This window comes from Capra hircus, chromosome 17, assembly GCF_001704415.2.
Source record: "Capra hircus breed San Clemente chromosome 17, ASM170441v1, whole genome shotgun sequence".
NCBI lineage: Eukaryota > Metazoa > Chordata > Mammalia > Artiodactyla > Bovidae > Capra > Capra hircus.
The window spans coordinates 27,515,963-27,539,073 of NC_030824.1; the positions used below are offsets into that span (position 1 = coordinate 27,515,963).

General features: G+C 41.7%; 1 protein-coding gene across 4 annotated transcripts in view; it reads left to right on the top strand.

The window, feature by feature from the left end:
- GUCY1A3 (guanylate cyclase 1 soluble subunit alpha) overlaps positions 1–23,111 on the top strand; it is a 64,932-nt gene that overhangs the window by 37,718 nt on the left and 4,103 nt on the right. For all 4 annotated transcript variants that reach the window (XM_005691313.3, XM_005691312.2, XM_018061473.1 and 1 more), the window contains exons 3-8: positions 1,277–1,338; positions 5,634–5,692; positions 7,003–7,712; positions 9,729–10,214; positions 13,925–14,068; positions 18,662–18,816. In XM_005691313.3, the coding sequence (XP_005691370.1) occupies positions 1,277–1,338; positions 5,634–5,692; positions 7,003–7,712; positions 9,729–10,214; positions 13,925–14,068; positions 18,662–18,816 (1,616 nt within the window). The remainder of the gene's footprint in view (positions 1–1,276; positions 1,339–5,633; positions 5,693–7,002; positions 7,713–9,728; positions 10,215–13,924; positions 14,069–18,661; positions 18,817–23,111) is intronic.

Consider the following 23,111-nt stretch of genomic DNA (forward strand, 5'->3'; position numbering starts at 1 on the left):
CTCTCTGCCTGCCAGGCAATCACCCTTTGCCACAGGGTGCTGGGCCCTTGCTCAGAATCTGCCTGCTGGCCGGGCACCCTCCAGCCCTTCTTTCTCTCTCGCCTTATCTAAACCATCAGAAAAATTGTTGTATGGGTAAATTTAAGTTCTATTTTATTTCTTTTCAGCACTTGTATTGTCTTTCAAGAAATTTCACATTTAAGTTCTATTAATATATGCTCTTTAGAAACTGAAAGTTCTTTTCATAATTTCATTAAAACAGAAGCTTGGTCGATTTTGCTTGACTTTACTGTCTTACTTGATCAGTGGAAAGTCCAAGAGGGATATAAATAGTTCTTAAGGAAAAAGGAATTTCACAACTTGGGACAGAGCCAGAGAATTCTCCACTGTCCTCTGGATAAACTACAGAAGGCGGCTGTATACACATGCAGATACATAGAATTTTTTTTTTTATGGAATGTAAAGAAGTTACCAATGATTTACTTTCCACTTATTAACTGGTTAGGGAGAGCAAGTTGTTAAGAGATATTAATTGTCAACCGATATTTAAAACTATGCAGGCTTACATACAAGTATTTTGCAATCTAGGAAGATTCATGAGATACTCAGAAATCAGTAAAAGAGAAGTACACTGTAAGTATTTTATGAAGATTGTTTGTTCAAGGAAAAGAAATGAGTACAAGTTTGGGGAAATCCAAGATTTGTTTCAATCAGTAATCAACTGAACTCGGTGACAGATTGGATTTAAGGGATAAAAGAAAGGGAAGAGACAGATGCTCGGAGTTTCCAGAGCAGGAAGAGACAAATGATGCATGAACAGAATGTGAGATTGTGGGAGGGTGGAGGATCTCAGCGTGGGGTAGGGGGCTGCAATGGGTCTGTGGAAGGAATGAGGGTCTCCTGGCTTGAGCCCCGTTGAGACTGACGTCCTGGCTGCACGTTCAAGGAATTTCCTGACCTGGAGGAAGGGGTGCCTGACTTCACCAAACTGAGTCTCTTGTGTGATTCCAGCTTGGTGGCTGTCGGAGCCACCCACCAGGGACAGAGCCCACATCCAGATTCAAGTCAGTCTGAGTGCTTGGCTTCTTCCCAAATGTGAGAGCCGTTGAAAATCAGTCCTCTTTTCCCCAGGGGTAGTTCAACCACACTTGTCATTAAAGTAGCAATGCTTCTGCTACTTCCTGACAAGCTCTCAGAAGAAATTTTTGTGAAGTACGTATCTTCAAGAAAATGATCATTTAAGGGAGTGTTTAAAACTTTTCTTTTCAATTTTCAGTTTGAGCGTCTGAACCTTGCCCTTCAGAGAACATTGGCAAAACACAAAATAAAGGAAGACAGGTAAATTGAATCATTTCAGTTGCATGAATCTCCTGTTACGATCACTGACACAGCTACTAATAACCAGCGCTTAGTGGTGTCTTGCATATATGAATCACTTTGCTATGCCAGGAACTGGGCTAAGCAGTTTAGCTGCCACAAATCTGAAAGGCAGTGTGTTCATTTTTCACATTTCATATGTCACTAAGCTCAGGTTTCTATAAAATGTCTAGAATTTTATAGCTGTTTAGGAAATGGCAGAATGGAGTTTCAAGCCTGGGTTTTCAGAGCCCATGATTTTAACCCTATTGCTCTGTGCTTCTCCATTTAGTAAACTCCCAAAAGGCCTATTCTTTTCTGCTAGGGTGTAATTTCTGAAATACTTAACAAAGTTAAGGCATAGATCAGAGCAAACTCCTGCTTGAAGAACAGTGCCAAGAATCTGGGGCTAGGTCCCAGTGCAGCCTGCCTGTCCCTTTGCCCCAGCCTGAGCCACCGTTTTTTAAAATTGATTACTTTACAATATTGCACAGGTTAAATTTTTAGCTCCCGCATCAGGAGGGAAGGATGTGGGAGCAAGAGGTGGGCAACTCAGGAGTGGGGCAGCAGCTGGATCAGTCCTTAGGGAGGTGTTTTGGTATTTTCCTAACTAGCTTGGTTACACTGATGATACTGATATTCAAATACCTGTTCCATTCATACTTTCTCTTCTACTCTGTCTTTGAAACTTAAAGCTTTCTGTAGCAGTTTCATATATAAGGTGAATTGAAAAAAACCAAACAAACCCTGGTTTTTAGAGTTCATTTTACAAATACATCTTGGCACATTTACTGCTGGTGGACAACTTGATTTGGCTTTGTTTTGGTTTCCCGGAAATTGAAGGATTATTTGCTGTGTAAATACTACAATAAACACTGGCGTTCAAATTTCAGAATTGAATTTGCAACTTTTGCAAACCAGTACCCTTGTCGGGAATATTTTATACATTCATCCATCTGTCTGCTGCTCAGGAGGGGATCATCTGCTCTGTGCGTTTTCTGGGCTTAATTTCACTCGCTGACTAACTGGTCCCAGGCTGCAGGCAGCAGGCAAGCCAATAAGGGGTCAGAGACAGGTCCAAAAAGAGAGTGTGAATCTGTGTGTCTGACAGAAGCTGTGTTTGCAGAGTGATATGGACAGCATTCCAGAAGCCTCTGACCTTAATTCTCAGTCCGGCTGATAAGATAGCCAGCAAGTCCTGGAGCTGTGCTACTGTGTCTGTCTGCCTGAGGCCTTGGCAGCCAGTTGACTCAGAATTTATTCCCAGGGCTTTGTGTCCTGAAATATGCCTAAGCTCAATGCTGATATTCAATTAGGATGTGTTCCCAGATATGGAACTCTTAAAAAAAAAACAAAAAAAAAAAACTCAAAACTTAAAAAAATGATTTTATTTGAAATTTTGAAAAATCTTTTAACCTCTTCTTTGACTTCTTAAACAGTTGATCATACTGTTAAACTGTCCTAATGATTATACCACTGTTGAAATAAGAAGAGGGACTTTTTCTCTTATGAGACTGCCTGCTGATAATGCCAAATGGCTTTTCTCTGCTTTGTTTCTTTAGTTCTTGGCTATGCTGGGCCTTTTCCCCCATCTTTCTGGCAGGTCAGCTGCCATTTCTACTGAGGTCAGTGTGCTGACTGCTGAGGGGAACTTCACTTCCCCACCCACCACCATTTAAAAAATTTTAAATTTATTTATCTTTAAATTGAAGGATAACTGCTTTACAGAATTGTGTTGGTTTCTGCCAAACATCAACATGTATCAGCCATAGGTATACATATGTCCCCTCCATCTTGAACCATCTTCCTCCCTATCCCACCTCTTTAAGTTGTTACAGAGCCCTGATTTGAGTTCCCTGAGTCATACAGCATACCCACCACCATTTTTAAGTGAATGAGTTTTATACAGTCACTATGATACCCTTTTGGATTGATTTTGAGCTTTTGCTTTTATCTTTTTCTAGGACCTTTTGATCACATCATGTGTGAATTCATGGCTGGTGTATGTGTGCCTGTGTGTATAACACACTTAAATTTGCTGGTGCACATGCAGACATATACCTTATTTTTAAATTTTTTGAAGGTAAAGTTAGGGAACTTATTTTGAATGGCACTGTGTGATGTTTGATTTAGCTGAGCTTTGCTGGGAATTGGCAGAAGAGTCCTCTGAGCAGCTTTGGGTTAATTCTTCAAAAAAAAAAGAAGTTGCTTAAATGAGAAGAAGGAACAAATCTGAAGACCGACTAATATAGTATATTACAAGGGGTTGAGGGTATCTAATTCAAACTAGGTGTAATATCATAGCCTGATCCCCAAGTTATTTAGATAAGAATATATTTCTGACTGTTGTTGTTCAGTTGCTAAGTCATATCCAACTCTCTGTGACCCCATGGACTGAAGCACTCCAGGCTTCCCTCTCCCTCACTATCTCCCAGACTTTGCTCAAACTCATGTCCATTGAGTCGGTGATGCCATCCAACCATCTCATCCTCTGTTGCCCACCTTCTCCTCCTGCCCTCAATCTTTCCCAGCATCAGAGTCTTATTCCAATGAGTTGGCTCTTTGCATCAGGTGGCCAAAGTATTGGAGCTTCAACTTCAGCATCAGTCCTTCCAATGAATATCCAAGGTTGATTTCCTTTAGGATTGACTGGTTTGATCTCCTTGTAGTCCAAAGGACTCTCAAGAATCTTCTCCAGCACCACAGTTTGAATGCATTAATTCTTTGGTGCTCAGCCTTCTTTATGGTGAAACTCTCATATCCAAACATGACTACTGGAAAAACCATAACTTTGACCATATGGATCTTTGTCGGCAAAGTGATGTCTCTGCTTTTTAGCATGTTGTCTAGGTTTGTCATAACTTTTCTTTCAAGGAGCAAGCATCTTTTAATTTCATGGCTGCATTCACTGTCTGCAGTGATTTTGGAGCCCAAGAAAATAAAATTTGCCATTGTTTTCACTTTTCCCCCATCTATTTGCCATGAAGTGATGGAGCTAGATGTTATGATATTAGTTTTTTGAATGTTGAGTTTTAAGCCAGATTTTTCACTTTCCTCTTTCACCCTGATCAAGAGGCTCTTTAGTTCCTCTTTACTTTCCACCATAGAGTGGTATCATTTGCATATTGGAGGTTGTTGATATTTCTCCCAGCAATTTTGATTCCAGCTTGTGATTCATCCAGCCCAGCATTTCACATGTTGTACTCTACACATAAGTTAAATAAGCAGGGTGACAACATACAGCCTTGACATACTTGTTTCCCAATTTTGAGCAGTCTGTTGTCCCATGTTATAAGCAGTATACCTCTATGTGATCAAGTAGCCAGTGGGGTGATTTTCCTTGTCAAGAATTTTTTCTTTTGAAATTTCTCTACATGTATCATGCTTTATTGAAATCTGTTTGATATAGTATTTTCAACTTACGCCTATTTGTGATCTTGGCTTGTCTAATAGCAAACTGAACCACAAAATAACTTGGATATCTTTTAATATGCTTTAGTAGTTTTGTAAATTTGATTTTAATCAGTTATCACTATCAGAAATCATCAAAAAAAACAATTAAGCAAACATGAATCAACAAGTTGTCCAGTTGAAATTACAACAACTTTCTATCAGTCAAAATGTATCCTATTATCATATATAATTAATCATATATATTAAATTATGTTAATTATTATTAATATATAAGTATATTATAAACTTATGTGTTACTTAAAGCAGTTCAGTAATTGAATAAGGAATAAATTTCTTTAGTTACTAATTTTATATTAGATGAAGGATAAAAGTTTAATGTGATGATGCCTGATAGTTAAATATATAGAACCTAAAACCTAAAAGTAGCATATACTGTTTATTTGCTTTAGAAAATAAATAAGGACTTACTTAGAAGTGAAATCCATCAGTAGGTAGGTTTTTCTTCTTGGTTGGTTTATCAGAAAAGCCCATCCTGATTTATTATCATCCTTGGCCATTTTGTACCATTGGGTTTTCTGCCAGTACAAACCTCTGTACTATTAGCTTATATGAAGTTAGTTTCAAAGGTAGATATACTTTATGAAAAGTGATGAAATAGTCTAGGTCATGTATATTTGGGGGTTTTCCAACATTGATTTGGTTTGTACATGTCACTGCTCCTTTCCGTTAAACTCAACAGTCAAGATTTGCCTCTACAGAGAAAGTAATTTAAATTATTTTTTGTCATCATTTCTGTATGTTATAATCTGAAATTTTAGCATTCATTTGTCAGTTTATAATTTAAGATGTTGAAATAATTTCAGGAAATCTTTGGAAAGAGAAGACTTCGAAAAAATAATTGCAGACCAAGCAATTGCAGCAGGTAATAGAATTAAGTATATGAAATTAGAAAATAATTTGCTTATAGAACTATTTCACCTGTAAAGTAAAATTTTCTATTCCTAGAAAATATTTACCTGGAGAACTAATATTTTCTTAAAAATATTCATGTTTATTTGTTGGTAACGTCCAATGTGAAATGTTAAATACCATGTTTTTTGTTAATGTAAAGAATAACTCTTTTTCATACTTATACCTTTGTTTGACCTCAAACGTTTCCTCTTCTTACAATGTTTATTTGCTGAGAAGCAGGTAAAGCTGCCTGGCAGGCTGATTCATAGACATTCATATGCTTTGCTCTTGAACTTAGTAACTAAGTGTCCTTCATTTATGCATGAAAAGTTCTACTCAACATAGTAACATAAGTAATTTTTTAAAGGTTGGAAGCAATTATGAGAAATGTGTGAGCAGTGCTCACATATTAATACTTAGTTTGGAAGAATCAAGCAGATGAGTGACTTTGTCATACTGTCCTTTTCAAAGTTTGAGTACATGGACCAACTGGTGAGGTTTTTTTTGAAGTAGATTTGAAGAATTTGCTTCTGCTGCTGCTGCTGATGGCTGACTTGCACTGAACCCTCTCTCTGGGTCAGGCACAATTCTAACATGGCCCACAAACACCAGAGAAGTGCTGTGAACAGGGCATCCACCTTTCCCCTAAGTTATAGATGAGAAGAATGTGCTACAAAGAGTTTAAAGAATAAAGGAGACTAGTGAAGGAAAAGTTGTGGAAAGTAAATGATATATTCCCAACACATTTTCATTCAGGTAACATTAAACAACAAGAATCTATTTTGCTAAAAAAAAATAATATTTACTACTATTATAATATATTTATTACTTTATATCATCTCAGGAAAAATGACAAAATTGAATTTTACTGCTAGTGATATAAATTAATTCTATATCTGATGCTTATATTCCAAGGAGGCTAGCTAGTACCCCTTCACAACATGTGCCACTGTTTCTGATGTTAACAAGGTGGGAAAACTTCTTTTGAAAGAGACTTAACCCTGTGATTCCTATTGCTCTTTTATAGTTGTTTCAGGGTGATAAAATGTCATATCTTATACTCAATTGATCATTCTTTCATAATTAACCAATTGGGTTTATATTTGGAGTTACTTGAATTTTGGAAATGAATTTATGCAGATAATTTGAACAAAAATGATTAATTTTGGTTGGAACTCTTATTAGCAGATATAAAGCAAGCTAAATTGTCAGATAAGGTAAAATACAGCTCTGCCAAGATGATGCATATGATACGGCAGAAGATGTGTTCTGTGCTTTCAGGAGTTCCAGTGGAGATCATCAAAGAATCTCTTGGTGAGGAGCTTTTTAAAATATGTTATGAAGAAGATGAATACATCCTAGGTGTGGTTGGAGGAACCCTGAAAGATTTTTTAAATAGCTTCAGCACCCTCCTGAAACAGAGCAGCCACTGTCAAGAAGCAGAAAAGAAGGGCAGGTTTGAGGACGCGTCCATCCTATGCCTGGATAAAGATCCCGATGTCTTATATGTTTACTATTTCTTCCCCAAGAGGATCACTTCCCTGATTCTCCCTGGCATCATTAAGGCAGCTGCTCGCATACTGTATGAGACAGAAGTGGAGGTTTCCTCGACGCCGTCTCGCTTCCACCAGGACTGCCGTGAGTTCGTGGACCAGCCCTGCGAACTCTACTCCGTCCACGTCAGGAGCGCCCGGCCGCACCCGCCCCCTGGGAAACCCGTGTCCTCGCTGGTCATCCCCGCCTCGCTCTTCTGCAAGACCTTCCCTTTCCACTTCATGCTGGACAGAGATATGAGCATCCTGCAGCTCGGCCATGGCATCAGGCGGCTGATGAGCAGGAGAGACGTGCAAGGGAAGCCTCATTTTGACGAGTACTTTGAGATCCTGACCCCCAAAATCAGCCAGACGTTCAGCGGCATTATGACCATGCTGAACATGCAGTTCGTGGTGCGAGTGAGGAGGTGGGACAACTCCGCGAAGAAATCTTCCAGGGTAAGAAGAACAGTTGTCCTGTTGTGATATGGAATCTATGATTTCACTTTTAAAGACTGGGTGTGAAAAATGTAAAAATATACTGTATCACTTCAGAATATTTTAAACATTTTTTAATGTGGACCCTTTTTAAAGTCTTTATTGAATCTGTTACAGTGTTGCTTCTACTTTTTGTTTTGTGGCTTTTTGTGTGAAGGGAATGTGGGATCTTAGTTCCCTGACCAGGGGTCAAATTTGCCCAGTCTTAACCACTGGACTGCCAGGGAAGTCCCCAGAATTTTTAATAAAATATTTCTGTTTAAAATAATTCCAAAATACTTTGAAGGGTTAAAACAAGATTCTTTGTGCATTCATTTGCTTGCTTACTTAAGGCATTACTTCACAAATATTTTTTGAATGCAGTCTACATTTTAACATCTTTGTGTGCTGTGCTGTGCTAAGTCATTTCAGTCGTGTCCGACTCTTTGCAACCCTATAGACTGTACCCTGCCAGGCTCCTCTCTCCATGAGATTCTCCAAGCGAGAGTACTGGAGTGGGTTGCCGTGCCCTCCTCCAACGGGATCTTCCCGACCCAGGGATGGAACCCACGTCTCTTACATCTCCTGTGTTGGCAGGTTGGTTTTTTACCACTAGCGTCACCTGGAAAATATTTATGGAGTATTTTATAGCTGAATTACAAAAATACTTATGTAAAAATATGGCTTTGATCATCATGAAATAGCTGACTTAATTTGGATAATAAGAGGAATTATACAACAAAGAAACAAAATGACTTGTTTCTTAGAGGAGGCAACTAAATGGATTCTTAAGTCAATATTTAATAGACTTGGAAAAAATCAATAACTTGTTTGATTAACTGTTGGAAAATGTGGGAGAAAGTGTTCTGCTCTCATCTCATAGTAGAGAACCGTGCATGATTTAGAAAAGAAGTTTGGAAACCACAGTCAGTAGTATAACTGACCTCATAGAAAGGCTCACAATGCACCTCTCTTCTGGACAAGTTAACCCAGAAGACAAACTATCTGTCCTCCCAGATGGAAACAGCTTTATTACTTTTTATCATAAACACAGTACAACTAAATGTTTTTAAAAAGGTACTACTTTAAGATGTCCATTGCAAAATCAAAAACATTATGTACATTTTTGTTTAAAACAAAAAAGCTACCTTTTACAGTTCTTTTTTATCAGTAAATGATATCTATGTGTGTCCTTCCATGTCATTAGACACCGGTCTCTTTCACGATGGGATAAGGCCATGTCATATCCCATTGAGTGGTCGTCCTGTACTTTGGTTAACCATTCTGTTGAAGGACGTCCAGGCTGCTTTTGTGGCTCTGTTTCGTTAACACGTATGTACACATCTGTCTCCTTCACCCATGTGAGCTTGTGACCCGGAATGAACACGTGAAGCCCCCTCGCCCAGGGGTCCTGTGCACCCTTCTGCTGATGGCTGCTGCTGAGAGAATGTTGGAGCAGAAGCATCAGTGTGGCACGCAGTGAGAAAGCCTTGAAGCAAGAATTTGGGGTGTTGTTGATTGAAAAATCATGATTTCTGTGTAACCTATGAAACTGGGAAATATTTAGGGCAGGAGGAGAAGGGGGCAACAGAGGATGAGATGGTTGGAAGGCATCACCAACTCAGTAGACATGAGTTTGAGCAAACTCTAGGAGACAGTAGAGGACAAGGAAGCCTGGTGTGCTGCAGTTCATGGGGTCACAAAGAGTTGGACACGACTTAGCAACTGAACAGCAACAATTCTCCGGTATATTCGCCAGATGTATGCAGGCATTTTAGAGCTCATAGTAAATTGAAACCATAAGAGAGCCTATTGTTTTTGTCAACAAGTAGAAAGAGCTCAAGTTTAAAAACAAAGGTGGGGTGAGGGGACTAAGATCCTGCAAGGTGCGTGACTTGTTTAAAAAAAAAAAAAAGGATTATCACTGTACCTGTTTCCTCACTTTTTGTCTATTGGGAATGTGAATAAGCCACAAAGCTTGGTCCTCCTTTTACACAGGTGATGGACCTCAAAGGCCAGATGATCTACATGGTGGAGTCCAGCTCCATCCTGTTCCTGGGCTCGCCCTGCGTGGACAGACTGGAAGACTTCACGGGCCGAGGGCTGTACCTCTCTGACATCCCCATCCACAACGCACTACGGGATGTGGTGCTGATCGGGGAGCAGGCCAGGGCCCAGGACGGCCTGAAGAAGAGGCTGGGCAAGCTGAAGGCCACTCTGGAGCAGGCCCACCAGGCCCTGGAGGAGGAGAAGCGGAAGACAGTGGACCTACTCTGTTCCATTTTCCCCAGCGAGGTGGCGCGACAGCTGTGGCAGGGCCATGCCGTGCAGGCCAAGCGCTTTGGCAATGTCACCATGCTCTTCTCGGACATCGTGGGGTTCACGGCCATCTGTTCCCAGTGCTCCCCGCTGCAGGTCATCACCATGCTCAACGCACTCTACACCCGCTTTGATCGGCAGTGTGGAGAACTGGATGTCTACAAGGTAGGGGGCCAGGCCTTGGACGGGGAAAGTTGGGCAGTGGTCCAGGAGCCTGTCCTGGGAGCAGGCATCTTGCCTTCGTTGTATGGGTGTCTTCTGGCTCTGAATCTGCTCAGAGATGATTATTCCAGAAAGGACAGCCACTGTGTCTTTTCACAGAATGCAGGGTGACAGCAAGGGAGTGGGCTGCCAGACCCTCAGAAAGGTGACATTTTAAAGTCAGTGAGCCTGACACTTGGACTGTGAAAACTGAGATGAATTGGTTTGGGTTTGGTTTTCTGTTTTTTTTTTTTTTTTAAGTATTGATTTTTTTTTTTTTTTTTTTTTTTTTTTTTGCTGCTCTGGATCTTATTTGCAGCATGCGGGATCTAGTTCCCTGATCAGGGATTGAATCTGAGCCCCCTGGATTGGGAACTTGGAGTCATAGCCAGTAGACCACCAGGGAAATACCAAGACGGACTGTTAAGCCTGAGATGTTTCAAAGAGGGAGGATGTAGCCTTTCCATCTGCAAAAGTAAAGAAGCAGGAGGATTACATGAATTGTCTTCCAACAGATTCATTCAGTATAGAGTAACAGGATGCTTTTAACGGCCAGGGAATAGAAACCCAACTGCTTGTCTGGTGACCAAGGGCAGGAGACGGCCTATCTTCAAATCTAGTTTTCTGCCTTGTTTGCTTTGTAAGCAGAGAAAGTTAAACAATCTTTCCAATTTCTGAAACAGAGGATATAATATCCATTCACAGAGTTTATATGCATGAATAACATGCTTTATGTCCTGTAATCTTCATGAACGGAGCTCTTATAAAGATTACGGTAAAAAAAATATCTGTTATTCATCAGTTAGCAGGGTTTACTGAGTGCCTGAAGGGTACCAGGCATCATTCTAGGCTCTGGGGATGCACAGAGATTGTCCCTGAAACATAATAAACTATTTGTAATGTAACTATTGTTAATAAGGGGCTTCCCAGATGGCGCTAGTGGTAAAGAACCTGCTTGCCAGTGCAGGAGACATAAGAGATGCAGGTTTGATCCCTGGGTTGGGAAGATCCTCTGGAGGAGGAAATGGCAACCCACTCTAGTATTCTTGCCTGGAGAATCCCATAGACAGAGGAGCCTGGCGGGCTACAGTCCATGGGGTCCCACAGAGTTGGACTCGACTGAAGTGACTTAGCACGCATTGTTAATAAGAGAATCAATGAATAGATTCTGCCTGTTTCTTTAGAAGTAAAACATTTTCTTACTGATTTAATGTTTTTTACATAGTTCTCAGCATTGGCTTGAAGAATAAAGCATGCTTCTCATTTATGTGGCTTGAATCATGCTTTAATTTGCCACATAAAAAAACTGACATTTCAGAGCTTAACCTAACATGAAATAAATAAATGATTAAAGAGGAAACAAAAATTATTTATGGGACAACGTAAGCCCTGCTTGGTTCCAGTCTAGATGCTCATGGTGAAACTTTCTCTTTAAAACATTTCTAACAGGAAATTCCAGATAGAGCTGTTTCCCTTGGGAAAAAAGAGGTCCATGTATAATTACAGATAAAATAATTGACTTCAGTTAGGTTAAGCCTGATGGCCTCTTGTGGAATTCACTGTATTTATTTGTAGACAGCTGATGTCTTGAGAAGGTCTCCTCTCAGAACTGTGAGGAGGTCTCGCTCTCCTCTGCAAACTGCCCAGCGGCTCCCAGAAGCCGCCCACTGCTGCACGGTGCTCCCTGCTGAAATGTTTAAAAATGTCACTCCTCTCTAGCATTCAGAACCTTACTCCTCATGGCGAGGATGGGGCACAGAGTCCCCTGGGGACCCAGCTGCTGTCCCAGCCAGTGAGTCTGTGTCCTCGTTTCACCTGCTGTTCACGTCGACGCTGTGTGGAAACACTGGAGATGCTGTGAATAAACGGGGAGGGGGCCTCCCCTCAGAATACACTTACAATACAGAGCGTGTTCCATCACCGGCTCACCGTGTTCATCACTGGCTGGCTTCTGGGGAACAGCATGGCTTGTTTATCCCAGTCCCCAATTGGACCAGGACCCCATTCGGTTTCATTTCCTTTCTTTCATTCTTTTGGTCATTTTCCTGCTTGTTTGATTATTTATCTAGTGGTTTAGCATATCCTTACTGGTCCTCCAGAGTTTGCCAGCGTGGTGGGGAGTGGAGTCCAGTCCCTGTGATAAGCGTCCCAGAGCAAGGAGGGGGCAAGGGAGGGACACACAGACAGAGGACAGGATAGACTCCCTGTGACACCAGGGACGGCATGCCATGCTTGCCAGCAGGGCTGAGGGGGCCTCTTCCTCTACTGAGTAGCTCTTTGAGCCCTGTGACAGGTTAGCCCCTAGGCTGAGTGCATCTCCGTGTGCGTGGCTGAGGTGATGCTGTCGGGTGCCAGGCTCGCTCACTGGTGAATATCCTGGGCCCCAGTGGTGGAGGAGTTGATGAGACAGCAGACTCAGGGAGCTTGCTTTCCACCAGGAAAACAGACAACAAAAGCATGAATTCACACCACCCCAGTTGGTGTGTTCTCTCTGGAAGGAAATAGAGCAGGTGCAGGGGAGCCAGGTGAGGGGATTTCACAGAAGTGGCCGGAATCACCTTCCTTGCAAGGTGCGTTTTAGCAAAGCCTGAGGAAACCAAGGACGTGCCTAGTGGTCACCTGCAGGAATACTGATCCAGACAAAGGAATAACAAACGTTTGCTATGTTTGAGGGAAAACAGGAGGCCAGCAGCTTGGGACAAAGTGAGCAAGAAAGAGAATAAGGAGAAGGTTTAGGATCAGGGGCAGCAGAAAGGCAGGACAAGAACTTTGGGGCAGCTTAAGGGCTCTGGCATTTATTCTGAGTGAAATAAGCAATTGCTGATGCTGTCCCCCTTTCTCTTCTCTCCCACCTTCAGCCCTCCAGATTGCCAGCTTTGGATCAGAACAGTGATATGATCTAGGTTACAATAAGAATTTGGAGGAGAAAAATGCACCTATTACAATTTGGTAGCTTATTTGTGGATTTAAATGAACTGTTAGCTTTCTATATTCAGCATGACAAATGAAAATCACTCATAACAACAGCAATCATGACAATGACAATAACTGATCAATACATGAAATTCACAGAAGAGGTTGATTTCCGATAGCTTTCCAATCACCATTGTCTCTGCCTCCCACTTGACATCTTAGTCTCTGTACTTTATGATTAATATTCATGTAGACAGTTTATCATTGCTATGGCAGCACCAAAAGTTCTTTGAAAAGTTGCAATGTCAGTTTTAACCTTAACTGTATTCATAGGACCTTGATTCAATAGTGACTTTGTTCAAAGCACTGTATTTTATGCTGAGAGACTATATCACCCAATATCTCAAACATATTATAATAGATTCAAAGTACGTCATTTGCTTCTACAAAGTCCATTTTACATGGTGCAGGAAGAAAGAGGTGCAATGATGTGGGGGAATCAGTGGCAAGTCTGGGAGCAGACACCCCTCCTGACACTATTCACAGCAGGGTGCTACCTCTCAGCTTAGAAACCTTGTGAGTTTCCTGGAAAGAAAAACCTTTTCCAAGAGTCTGTGATTGACTCTGATGTTCCATTGGCCCATGAAGGTTAGACTTCTGCTTCATGATGTAATTTCTGCTCTATGATTTACACTGTGGTGCTTCTTGGGTTTTTGTTTTTTGGTTTTTTTTTTGTAATGTGGAGAATCTGTTGTGCATAGGTGGAGACGATTGGCGATGCGTACTGTGTGGCTGGGGGTTTACACAAAGAGAGTGACACCCACGCTGTTCAGATCGCGCTGATGGCCCTCAAGATGATGGAGCTCTCTCATGAAGTCGTGTCTCCCCACGGAGAACCCATCAAGGTGAGGCTGTTCATGTGTTGTTCAGGAGATGTCATGAGAGTAAATGCTGGTTAGTTAGTCTTGCTGTATCTCACTGTTCTCTGAACCCAGGGTAGGCAAGGTGCCAGCGGGAAAGCTGGAAGAAAAGGCAAGGAGCTGTAGGAACTGCAGACATGTTTATTCTCTCCTGACTGGCACAGCAGCAGTAGCAGCAGATAAGCTGTATTTTCTCATGGTTGACCCAGTGGACACAGCCATAACCGTAGCCATAACACAGCCTCAAGGGCTTTTCAGGTGGAACTTCTATATGTTTACAGAACAGAAGTGGCCCATGCCCAAGTGGGTACATTATGAGATGCATGCGCAGTGCTATAAGTTAGCTCAGCTGTTACATAACCATGTATTTACAACACGTGGGGCCAGAGTGAGAGGCCATGGAGGGAGAGAGCCTGACCACCACCACCAGGTTGGCTAATTAGCTTTTTCCCTACAGTTAGTTTTCAGTAGAATGGTACATCCATCAGGGTTTAGTTGCATAGCATAGATCTCCAGCTCGTTGAAGCAGCAGAAAATCTGTAAGTGGCTTACAGATCACTAGGACCAAGAAAGCCATCCATGACTTGAGCTCTCAAAGAGTGGATCCTAAAGCCATGCTTCAGAACCATGGCTTCCTCTGTGATCTGGAAGCTGGTTCTAGAACCACACAGCCACAGCCAGGCAGGAAACCATTGTGCTCAGAAAGTAGCTGTCTCCACTACTGGCTGCACAGCAGAGTTGCACCCACTGTAATTGCATCAGCAACGTGGAAATACTGCATCGTGACTCTCACAGACTGAATGACTAGAAACCGCGCTCCCTGCTCAGCCTGGGAGAGGGAGCACGCGGGCTTCTGCTGTGCTCACAAGGGAAGTTGTAGGCAGAAATCCAGGTTCCCAGAGCTCATGCAAGGGCGTCTGATTCACCAAAACCTCAGTACATCTAGAAACTTCAAGGGAGTTTGAAAAATGTAGGTTTGGGTTTTCTGAGCCCAGCAGGGGAGGAATTTAACCAGAATGAATGTGGACTGGTAATCTAGTAATATTTTCCAGGACACGTAAAATTCCAAAATTTCTAAATAAGCCAGATCCCAGAATAATAATGTCTTATTGCAGATGATAAAATAAAATTCACGTTCCTGGCTTAGATTTAATAGATAACACACCAACAGATATATTTATTTGTCCCACTTGAAGTGAATCAGTCACTTAACTTTTATAGAACAGTCCTCAATTGATGACCTTCAGAAATGGGCCTTTGAAATAATATGGAATCCTATCTGGCATGATATAAAATACAGAGAGAAGGAAGAAAAAGAAGTTTAGCCAGAGCTCTGGCTTATACCATAAAGAACCTGCCTGCAATGCAGGAGACCCAGGTTCAGTCCCTCAGTTGGGAAGATCCTCTGGAGAAGGGAACGGCTACCCACTCCAGCATCGTGCCTGGAAAATGTGATGGACAGAGGAGCCTGGCAGGCTACAGTCCATGGTGTCACAAAGAGTCAGACATGACTGAGCCATTAACTTTCACTTTCTTTTTCTCTCCAATGTTAATATTAATAGAAGCTGTATGTGTAAGCCTTCACAACTATTTTTTAAGAGAATGGTTGTCCTAGTTATATACTGATGTGTGACATGCTTCCCTAAGGTTAGTGGTGTAAAACTGCAGAGCTTTTGTGATGCATTGATTCTGTGCAGTGGAATTTGGATGAGGCATAGCATGAATACCTGGTCATTTCTCACAGTATCTGGTACCTCCACTGGGAATTCTCAGTGGCTGAGGGCATGCAGAGTAGCTGGAATTATATCACGTGTACCAGAGCACCATTTCAAGATGCCTCACCTGCCTGGTTGTGGTTGGGCATGGCAGAGGGTGGACCCAAGCTGGGATTGTCAGCCCAGTGCTTACATGTCCTGCTCCGGCTGGGCAGCCTTGGGATAGTCACACTTCTTTCCTGGGGGTGGGTGTCCACTGAACAAAGTCGGTATCTGCTGCATGGCCTTTTATACCTTGGCCTTAGGAGATAACATGGTGACACATCCATTGTATTGGTCAAACCAACCTTAAGCCTGCCCAGAAGGGAGAAGACATAGATGCCAGGTCACAATAGAGAGTGTGAAACAATTCTCCACAGTGTTTTAAAAGCATCACAGTGTCTGAATTTTCCAGATGGTTAATTTCTATAATTTTTTAGAAAATAATTATATTTTGTTTTGTTTTTTTTTGATGAGGAATCTCATAGCATCAAAGTGAATACATAAAATATCCGGATTAATAATAAACCCAGTAATCTCCACTTAAATGGGTTCTATAATTAAGATGTGTATGTTTGGGGAAGGGATTTAATGCCATGATTTTTGACATTTGTAGAAATGTACTTTTACAGTATTGCAATTGCAAGAATTATTTATAGCTAATTTCAAAGATGGTTACCCAGGTGATAATAATTTAGCTTTGCTGCTGCTGCTGCTGCTAAGTCGCTTCAGTCATGTCCGACTCTGAGTGACCCCATAGACAGTAGCCCATCAGGCTCCTCTGTCCCTGGGATTCTCCAGGCAAGTTTTACTGACCTATAAATTCAAGTTTAAACGTGCTTTTTTATTTGTACTGGCCTAGGAAACTTCTGATGGCCTTAGGGGTTACTCATGAATTACCAAAAGTGCAGATTGTTTTTAGTAGTGAGAAAAAAACACTAATGTGTGTCACGGGAGCAGTTGTGACTTAAACATTTTACTTAGTATATATATAGTATATGTAATGTATAATATAGTTGAACCACATTGTTGAGGAATCCACAATTCAGTGATGGACAAGGTCAGTCAAGACTACTGGATTTGACGCTGTGTGTTTCTTGTCCCATAATGAGCTTGTCCTATTAAAAGCTAGAATAACTAGGTACAAGGGAGAAACTGGTTAAATGAGAAGAGTGCCCAAAGAAAATAAAAACTTATGAAAATATGCCTGGTATTTATAAGCAGAAGATAGCTTTTTGTCACCTTTTCTTGGTTTGTTTAAATTGTTCTTTGTTAATTGTTTATGTATAGAACCATATTCTCCTAAGGAAGAAAGAGCCGGATGCAATAGAAATCTGGTTTTGTGCTTAAAGTAAAACTGATGAAGAAGAGGCTTTAAAAGTAATCCAATCCTGAATTTTTTAGGTGAGGAAAGAGTTCAAGGGAAACGTGGAGATTTAGAGAAAGTCAGACAACCAGACGCAGAGAACAAGCCAGTGGTCACCAGTGAGAAGCAGGCAGAGGGAGAGGGCAGGGAGTGGGGGTCAGAGATGCAGACCACTAGGCATGAAATAAGTTACAGGATGTAATGAACAGTGCAGGAAAAAGAGCTAACATTCTATAATAACTTTGTGTGGGGCATCATCTGTAAAATCTTGAACAATTACATTGTACATCTGAAAATAATAACATAAGTCAAGTATACTTCGATTAAAAAAGTCAGACTGCCAGCTATTAGCAGAATTTTGGTTTCTAATACAAATCCCCTGATTTATGATGTAGTGCTTTTGTTTAAAAATGTTGCAGAATACCTGGTTTAACAAATGATTCTCAGAAGTTTCTAGAAGAGATCTGAAATTAGCCATAAAACTTGGGAAGTCTGGAGTCTCCTGTATTCTAAATTACATCTAAGTGACTAAGTCCTTAGCATCTGTGTACAATACGGGGATCTAATGGAACTTGTTTTAAATGGTCAACTGAACATAGAATTTGAAAATAGCAAACATGGTGTCTGATTGTCATCTTAAACATCCTTACTCTCACTTGCTTCATTGTAGCAGTGATTTAAAAATCTGTGCCTCCTCTAAGATCAGCCAGTTTTCAGTCTAAAAGATCCCAGTTTAAAACATTGTCTTAACTGCTCTCCAAATTATCGATAGCTTTCAGAATTCCTAAACATTCACCTCAGTGTATGCTGACTGCCTCTTGTACCCAGATATGGCACGACTCTTATTTTCCATGGATCCAGATGTTGTTGACTGAAGTGTTTATAGTCGCTGCGATCCAGGCTCAGCAATGCCAGCTTTCTGCTTCCTCTGTCATTTTCTGCTTCAATATTACAATCCTTTGTCTCCCTAGGTTGGTCATTTGAATAGTGAGGTAGTGTCTGGCATAAAGTTCTTGTGAGCAAAATACCTAAACACCCACACTTTATATCCTGAGAAGTGACCATGTTTTGGGAAACAGCTTCTGGGCTCCAGAAGTCCTGTCTCTCTCACCCAGTGGACAGAGCAGGTTCACATAGCCTGCAGAGACGTCGTCTGGTCACCATGGTGACTGTGGTAGGTTCGTGGGGGGCTTTGATTCAGATTGGAAAGACAGGTGAAATACACATTGTGTGAAAAACCCAAGTGCATTCATGGAGAAGCGAAGAGGGGTGACTGATGCCCCACCAGTGGTTCTTCCTTGGGAGGGAGGAGTAGAGGAACATCAGCTGGAGGTTTGGAGGAAGGAGGAGGTGTGGGAAGAACGAAGAGTATAATAATTTCAACAGGTCCACAAACAGCGCTGACAAGCAGGAGTGTTTTTCCAATGGCGAGAACACTGACTGACTTTTCGCTTTCAGATGCGCATTGGGCTGCATTCTGGGTCAGTTTTTGCTGGAGTTGTTGGAGTTAAAATGCCTCGTTACTGCCTTTTTGGAAACAATGTCACCCTGGCTAACAAATTTGAATCGTGCAGTGTCCCCCGGAAAATCAACGTCAGCCCAACCACTTACAGGTATGACCCCACTGAGCGCCTGAAATGTACTCTTGTCATTTTTGTTCATTGATTTGTCTCATTCTTCGTAACATTTTTCTTGCTTAGATAATATTAGAGAAAAGCCATAATTGTGTCATCCTCATTTTAACTGTTTTTAAACTACTTGTTAGTCTATGGGAATGACCCTCTTGAGATACCTGTAGCCTGGCTGACATCCTCCATGTATATCCTGTCTCCCCCATTATTACCCTTTAAGCAAAGGGTAATAATGTATTCCTTCTCACGGGCTTGGAAGGTATTCTAACGCTGACCAGAGTTACAGAGACCACACAAGTTGATGGGCATGGTCCCAAAAAGAATGCCCTTAATTCATGTGCCAGGTGTGTATACATTTTATCTTCTTTGAAAAATCAAATTATAATGGAAACCCTTGAAGAACAAAAAGGTTTTCCAGATCTAAGCAAGTGAACTGCTATGACGGTTTCATAGCATCTTCTTTCTACTCCTAACAACTTTCCTTTCCAGCCCTGATTCTAAGTTGAAAACCTTGCTTTGTTTTGCTCAAGAAAGGTTGAAACCTGCTAAGAACCACACCAGCTTCATGCTCAGATCCAGTGCACCTGGCTCCCTGGCACCCTTATCTGTGTGTGGTTCTTGTCCTGGGGACCGACAGCCCTGCTCCAGATTTGCTGTCCTTTCAAACATTTTCTTTTGAAAATATCAGCCTTCTCTATGATCAGTTCCTCCAATGAAATGATTCTTCCCATCAAAATACAGCCATATCTGTTTACTTACCTCTTTAAAGGTAACATCTTTGTTTTGTTTCCAATACTATCTCTGCTGTCTCCTTGTGTTCCTGCTCCTTTTCCAGAAAAACTCTGCACACAGGTCGTCTATGCTCAGGGCCTCCCTTGCTCTTCAGCTCACTCTGGTCAGTGTTTGTCCCTCACAGGCCACTCCAGTGGATCCCAGCAGGGTCATGGGCACCTCTTGCTAAATTCAGGGTCAGTTCTCTCGCCTTATCTTCCTCACCATCTCAGGATGTTTTGAATATCTTCTTCTTCAGGCTTTTGTGACAGTGGATTCACCAGGTTCCCTTGTGGCTGCGCCTTCTTGTCTTGGTTGCTGCTGTCTCCACAAAACCGTTCCCCGCCAGGTTATTGGCATCCTTAATCAGTAGAAACTGACTAGAGGCCAGATAGAAAATTTAGGCAAGGCTTTATTGGGGCCCCTGCTGCAGCAGGAGGGAGTAAGAACAAGTAACAACAAGTTTCCCTTGCTTGCTCCTGGAGTGGAGGATAAGCTAGTTGCTTTGATGGGGTGAGGGTAGGGTGTGTCCAGGGGTCTGGCTGAAGGGGTGGCTTAGGTGGATTCCCCATCCCTCTGATGGTGTTGAGTGCGGGGGCCTGTGCAGTACCCTACTTTTGCTTCCAATCCCCTGCTTTTGCTCCTCAGAAGTGGCAGTTGGGTTTTTAGTCTTTTTGTATTTTTTGGTCCAAAATTTGCTCCAGCTGCTTATGCACATAATTATTTCCACTCCCACAGTTTCTTTGTGTTTCGTTGCTGGAGGAGAAGTTTGTCCAGGTGCAAGCATTGCAGCAAAGGATCCCCAGGTCCCAGGCTGTCTCAAAACCACCAAACTTTGGAAAATTGTCCTGCCCAGGGCCATGTCTGTATTCTCACGTTTCCAAAATTTTATGGTTTACCACTTTTATCTCTAGCCTGACCCATGATTCTCCACTGAGCTAGACTCATATAATTCTGTCCTGTATTTCTCCTCGGATGACTAATTGACCTATTGATGGCTAATGTGATCATATTAGAACAACTGATTTCCAATTCTACTTTCCATGTGGATAAAATCTACTTCCCACCCAGCGAAACTCCATCAGTCTCTTTAAAGAGCAGCAGTGTCTACCTAGTTACTCAAACGAGGGACCTCAGAGTGATCCGTCCCTTCTCCCCATCATGCCCCACCCCTGCCTCCACATGTGTGTCCTGCACATAGCCTTTCTCACCTCCTCCAGTGCTACCACCCCAGCCCAGCATCACCCTCACTCTTGTATCTTGTGTGCCTCCTCCTTGGCTCATCCTCCACACAAGAGCCAAGTTCTCTTCCTAAAGCATAAGCAGATCTGTCATCCCTGCCCTACAAGCCCTCCAGTGGCCTCCACTGCCACCAGGATAAAATCAGACTCGTAACCACAGACTCAAGTGGTATCTCTGGTCATAGTCACATCAGCTCTGACCACCTCATTTTCTTCCACTTTCTCCTTATTTCATGGATCTCCTGCAACCCCAGCCTCATTTTTATCCATCAGACTTGTTAAACTGATTCCTGAATGGAGGATGACTGCTTTCCCTTTCTCTCCTGGGTCATCTCCTGTTTTCCTCCTTCTCGTGATCTGACCTTAAGTCAGATGTGTCCTCTTCAGGGACACATTCCTCACCTGCCCTGGACACAGCCTCGCGTGGTCATCTCAGCTCATCCCTGTGCCTGAAATGGTTAGGTTCAGGACAAGATTTTATGAGAATTTATGCAGATATAAAAGGTGATTGTTTCTTTGCAGAGCTTTAATGATAGAATGTTAAATCCTGGTATGGTATTTCTCAACACAATAATATTAGGAAGCTTACCTTCCTTGAAATATTTATGAAACATGTACAGTTAGGATACAGACTACATCCCCACACCCCAAAATATCCACTACCTTCAAACTTCTGTTTCCAAATTCTAATCAGTAATTTAGAAAGTAGCAATGTAAAGCAGTTATACATTCCTTTCTTTTAAATGTCATGCGAAGTTTTATTCTCTGGGACAATTTTCTGCATTTTTATTTGTTTTTACGGAAGTGCAGAGAACTCACAGAGACTAGGTTTGGTATTGTTTGAGTTTTGGATCAGTGGATTGATGAGAAGGGTGTGTGATGATCCAAGATCATTAAAGACAAAACTGGCAGATGGGGCATAATGGAGCCACCCCCGTGGGTGGAAAGGTTGACCTGGGAACTCCTGAGGTGACACGGAAGCAGGACTTGGATTCCATGAGGGAACAAGGAGCGTAAAGGGCAGATGACAGAATTGAGAAAGTTGATGCAGCCGCTTGGAGGACATGGTGTCCAGTCTGGGGGAGTAAGAAAACCGCCTTCTGCATGTGAGCATCCGCCCTGGGACTGTTGCTGCTAATCTTGGATCTTTTTCCCCTCAAGCTTTCATCTAAATGGCTTTATATTTCCAACCTGTTTTTAAGTTTGGATCTTTTAAAAAAGATGATTTAATGAACATTTCTAATTCCATGACACTGTGTTTATCTGTAAGTTTCTTCAAAAAGCATGGGATTTGTAGTCAGAAGACATGTCTTATGGGTCCCCAGTACAGGGCTTACCAGCTGTGTGATCTTAAGAAAGGCTCTTAATACATTCTAATGATTTGCTTTAAAGCCACTTCTAAATGCACCAGATACAAAAATAAAACCAGAGAAAAATAGACTCCCACTCAACCTGTCCATATTCTTTGGCAACTTGCCTTGAATCCATTCAATATTATGTTTTTGAGATTTTTTTTTCTTGATAAAATGTAAATCCAGTTCATATAAATCTAGTTCATTTAGTTAAAGTATTCCAAATGCAGTGGTAAGCTGGTCAGCCAGCTTGGGGAGTGAAGTAGATACTCCCTGACTTCTAGCATTTACCATTTCTAAAGTATAAACACTACACTGTGGCTGGTTTCAGCCTATCCATGGTTTAATTGGCTTGCAGATTCCTGAGTATCTAACAGTTGGTTCTCCCAGGCAGGTCAGAGATAAATCTAACATGTCACTGTGATATAATATGTATTCTAGGATATAAATAAGCCACTCTGTTTTCTGTCCATGGTTAATTTCAGGATAGCCAGTTTTTCATTATTATGCAAAGTGATTTGATAAATATACTTATATACATGTCTCTAGATAACATACCTATGAATGATATTCCCAGATCGTGAGCTTCATTACTCAGTTTCAGCTTTACACAGCATCACTCAGCTGTCCAAACCCATCTGTGTTCCATTGTGTCTGAAGGTTTCTATTTCCCAATGCCTGATATTATCAAATTTATTGTTACCAATATGGCAGGTGTTATGTGACATCCAATTGATGATTAATGAATCTTGTTTAAACAATTTATTTAATCTTCATAACTGTCCTAAGAGACCTGTATTATTATGAAAGTGAAAGTGAAAGTGTTAGTCACTCAGTCATGTTTGACTCTTTGCAACCCCATGGATGGTAGCCTGCCAGGCTCCTCTGTCCATGGAATTATCCAGGCAAGAAT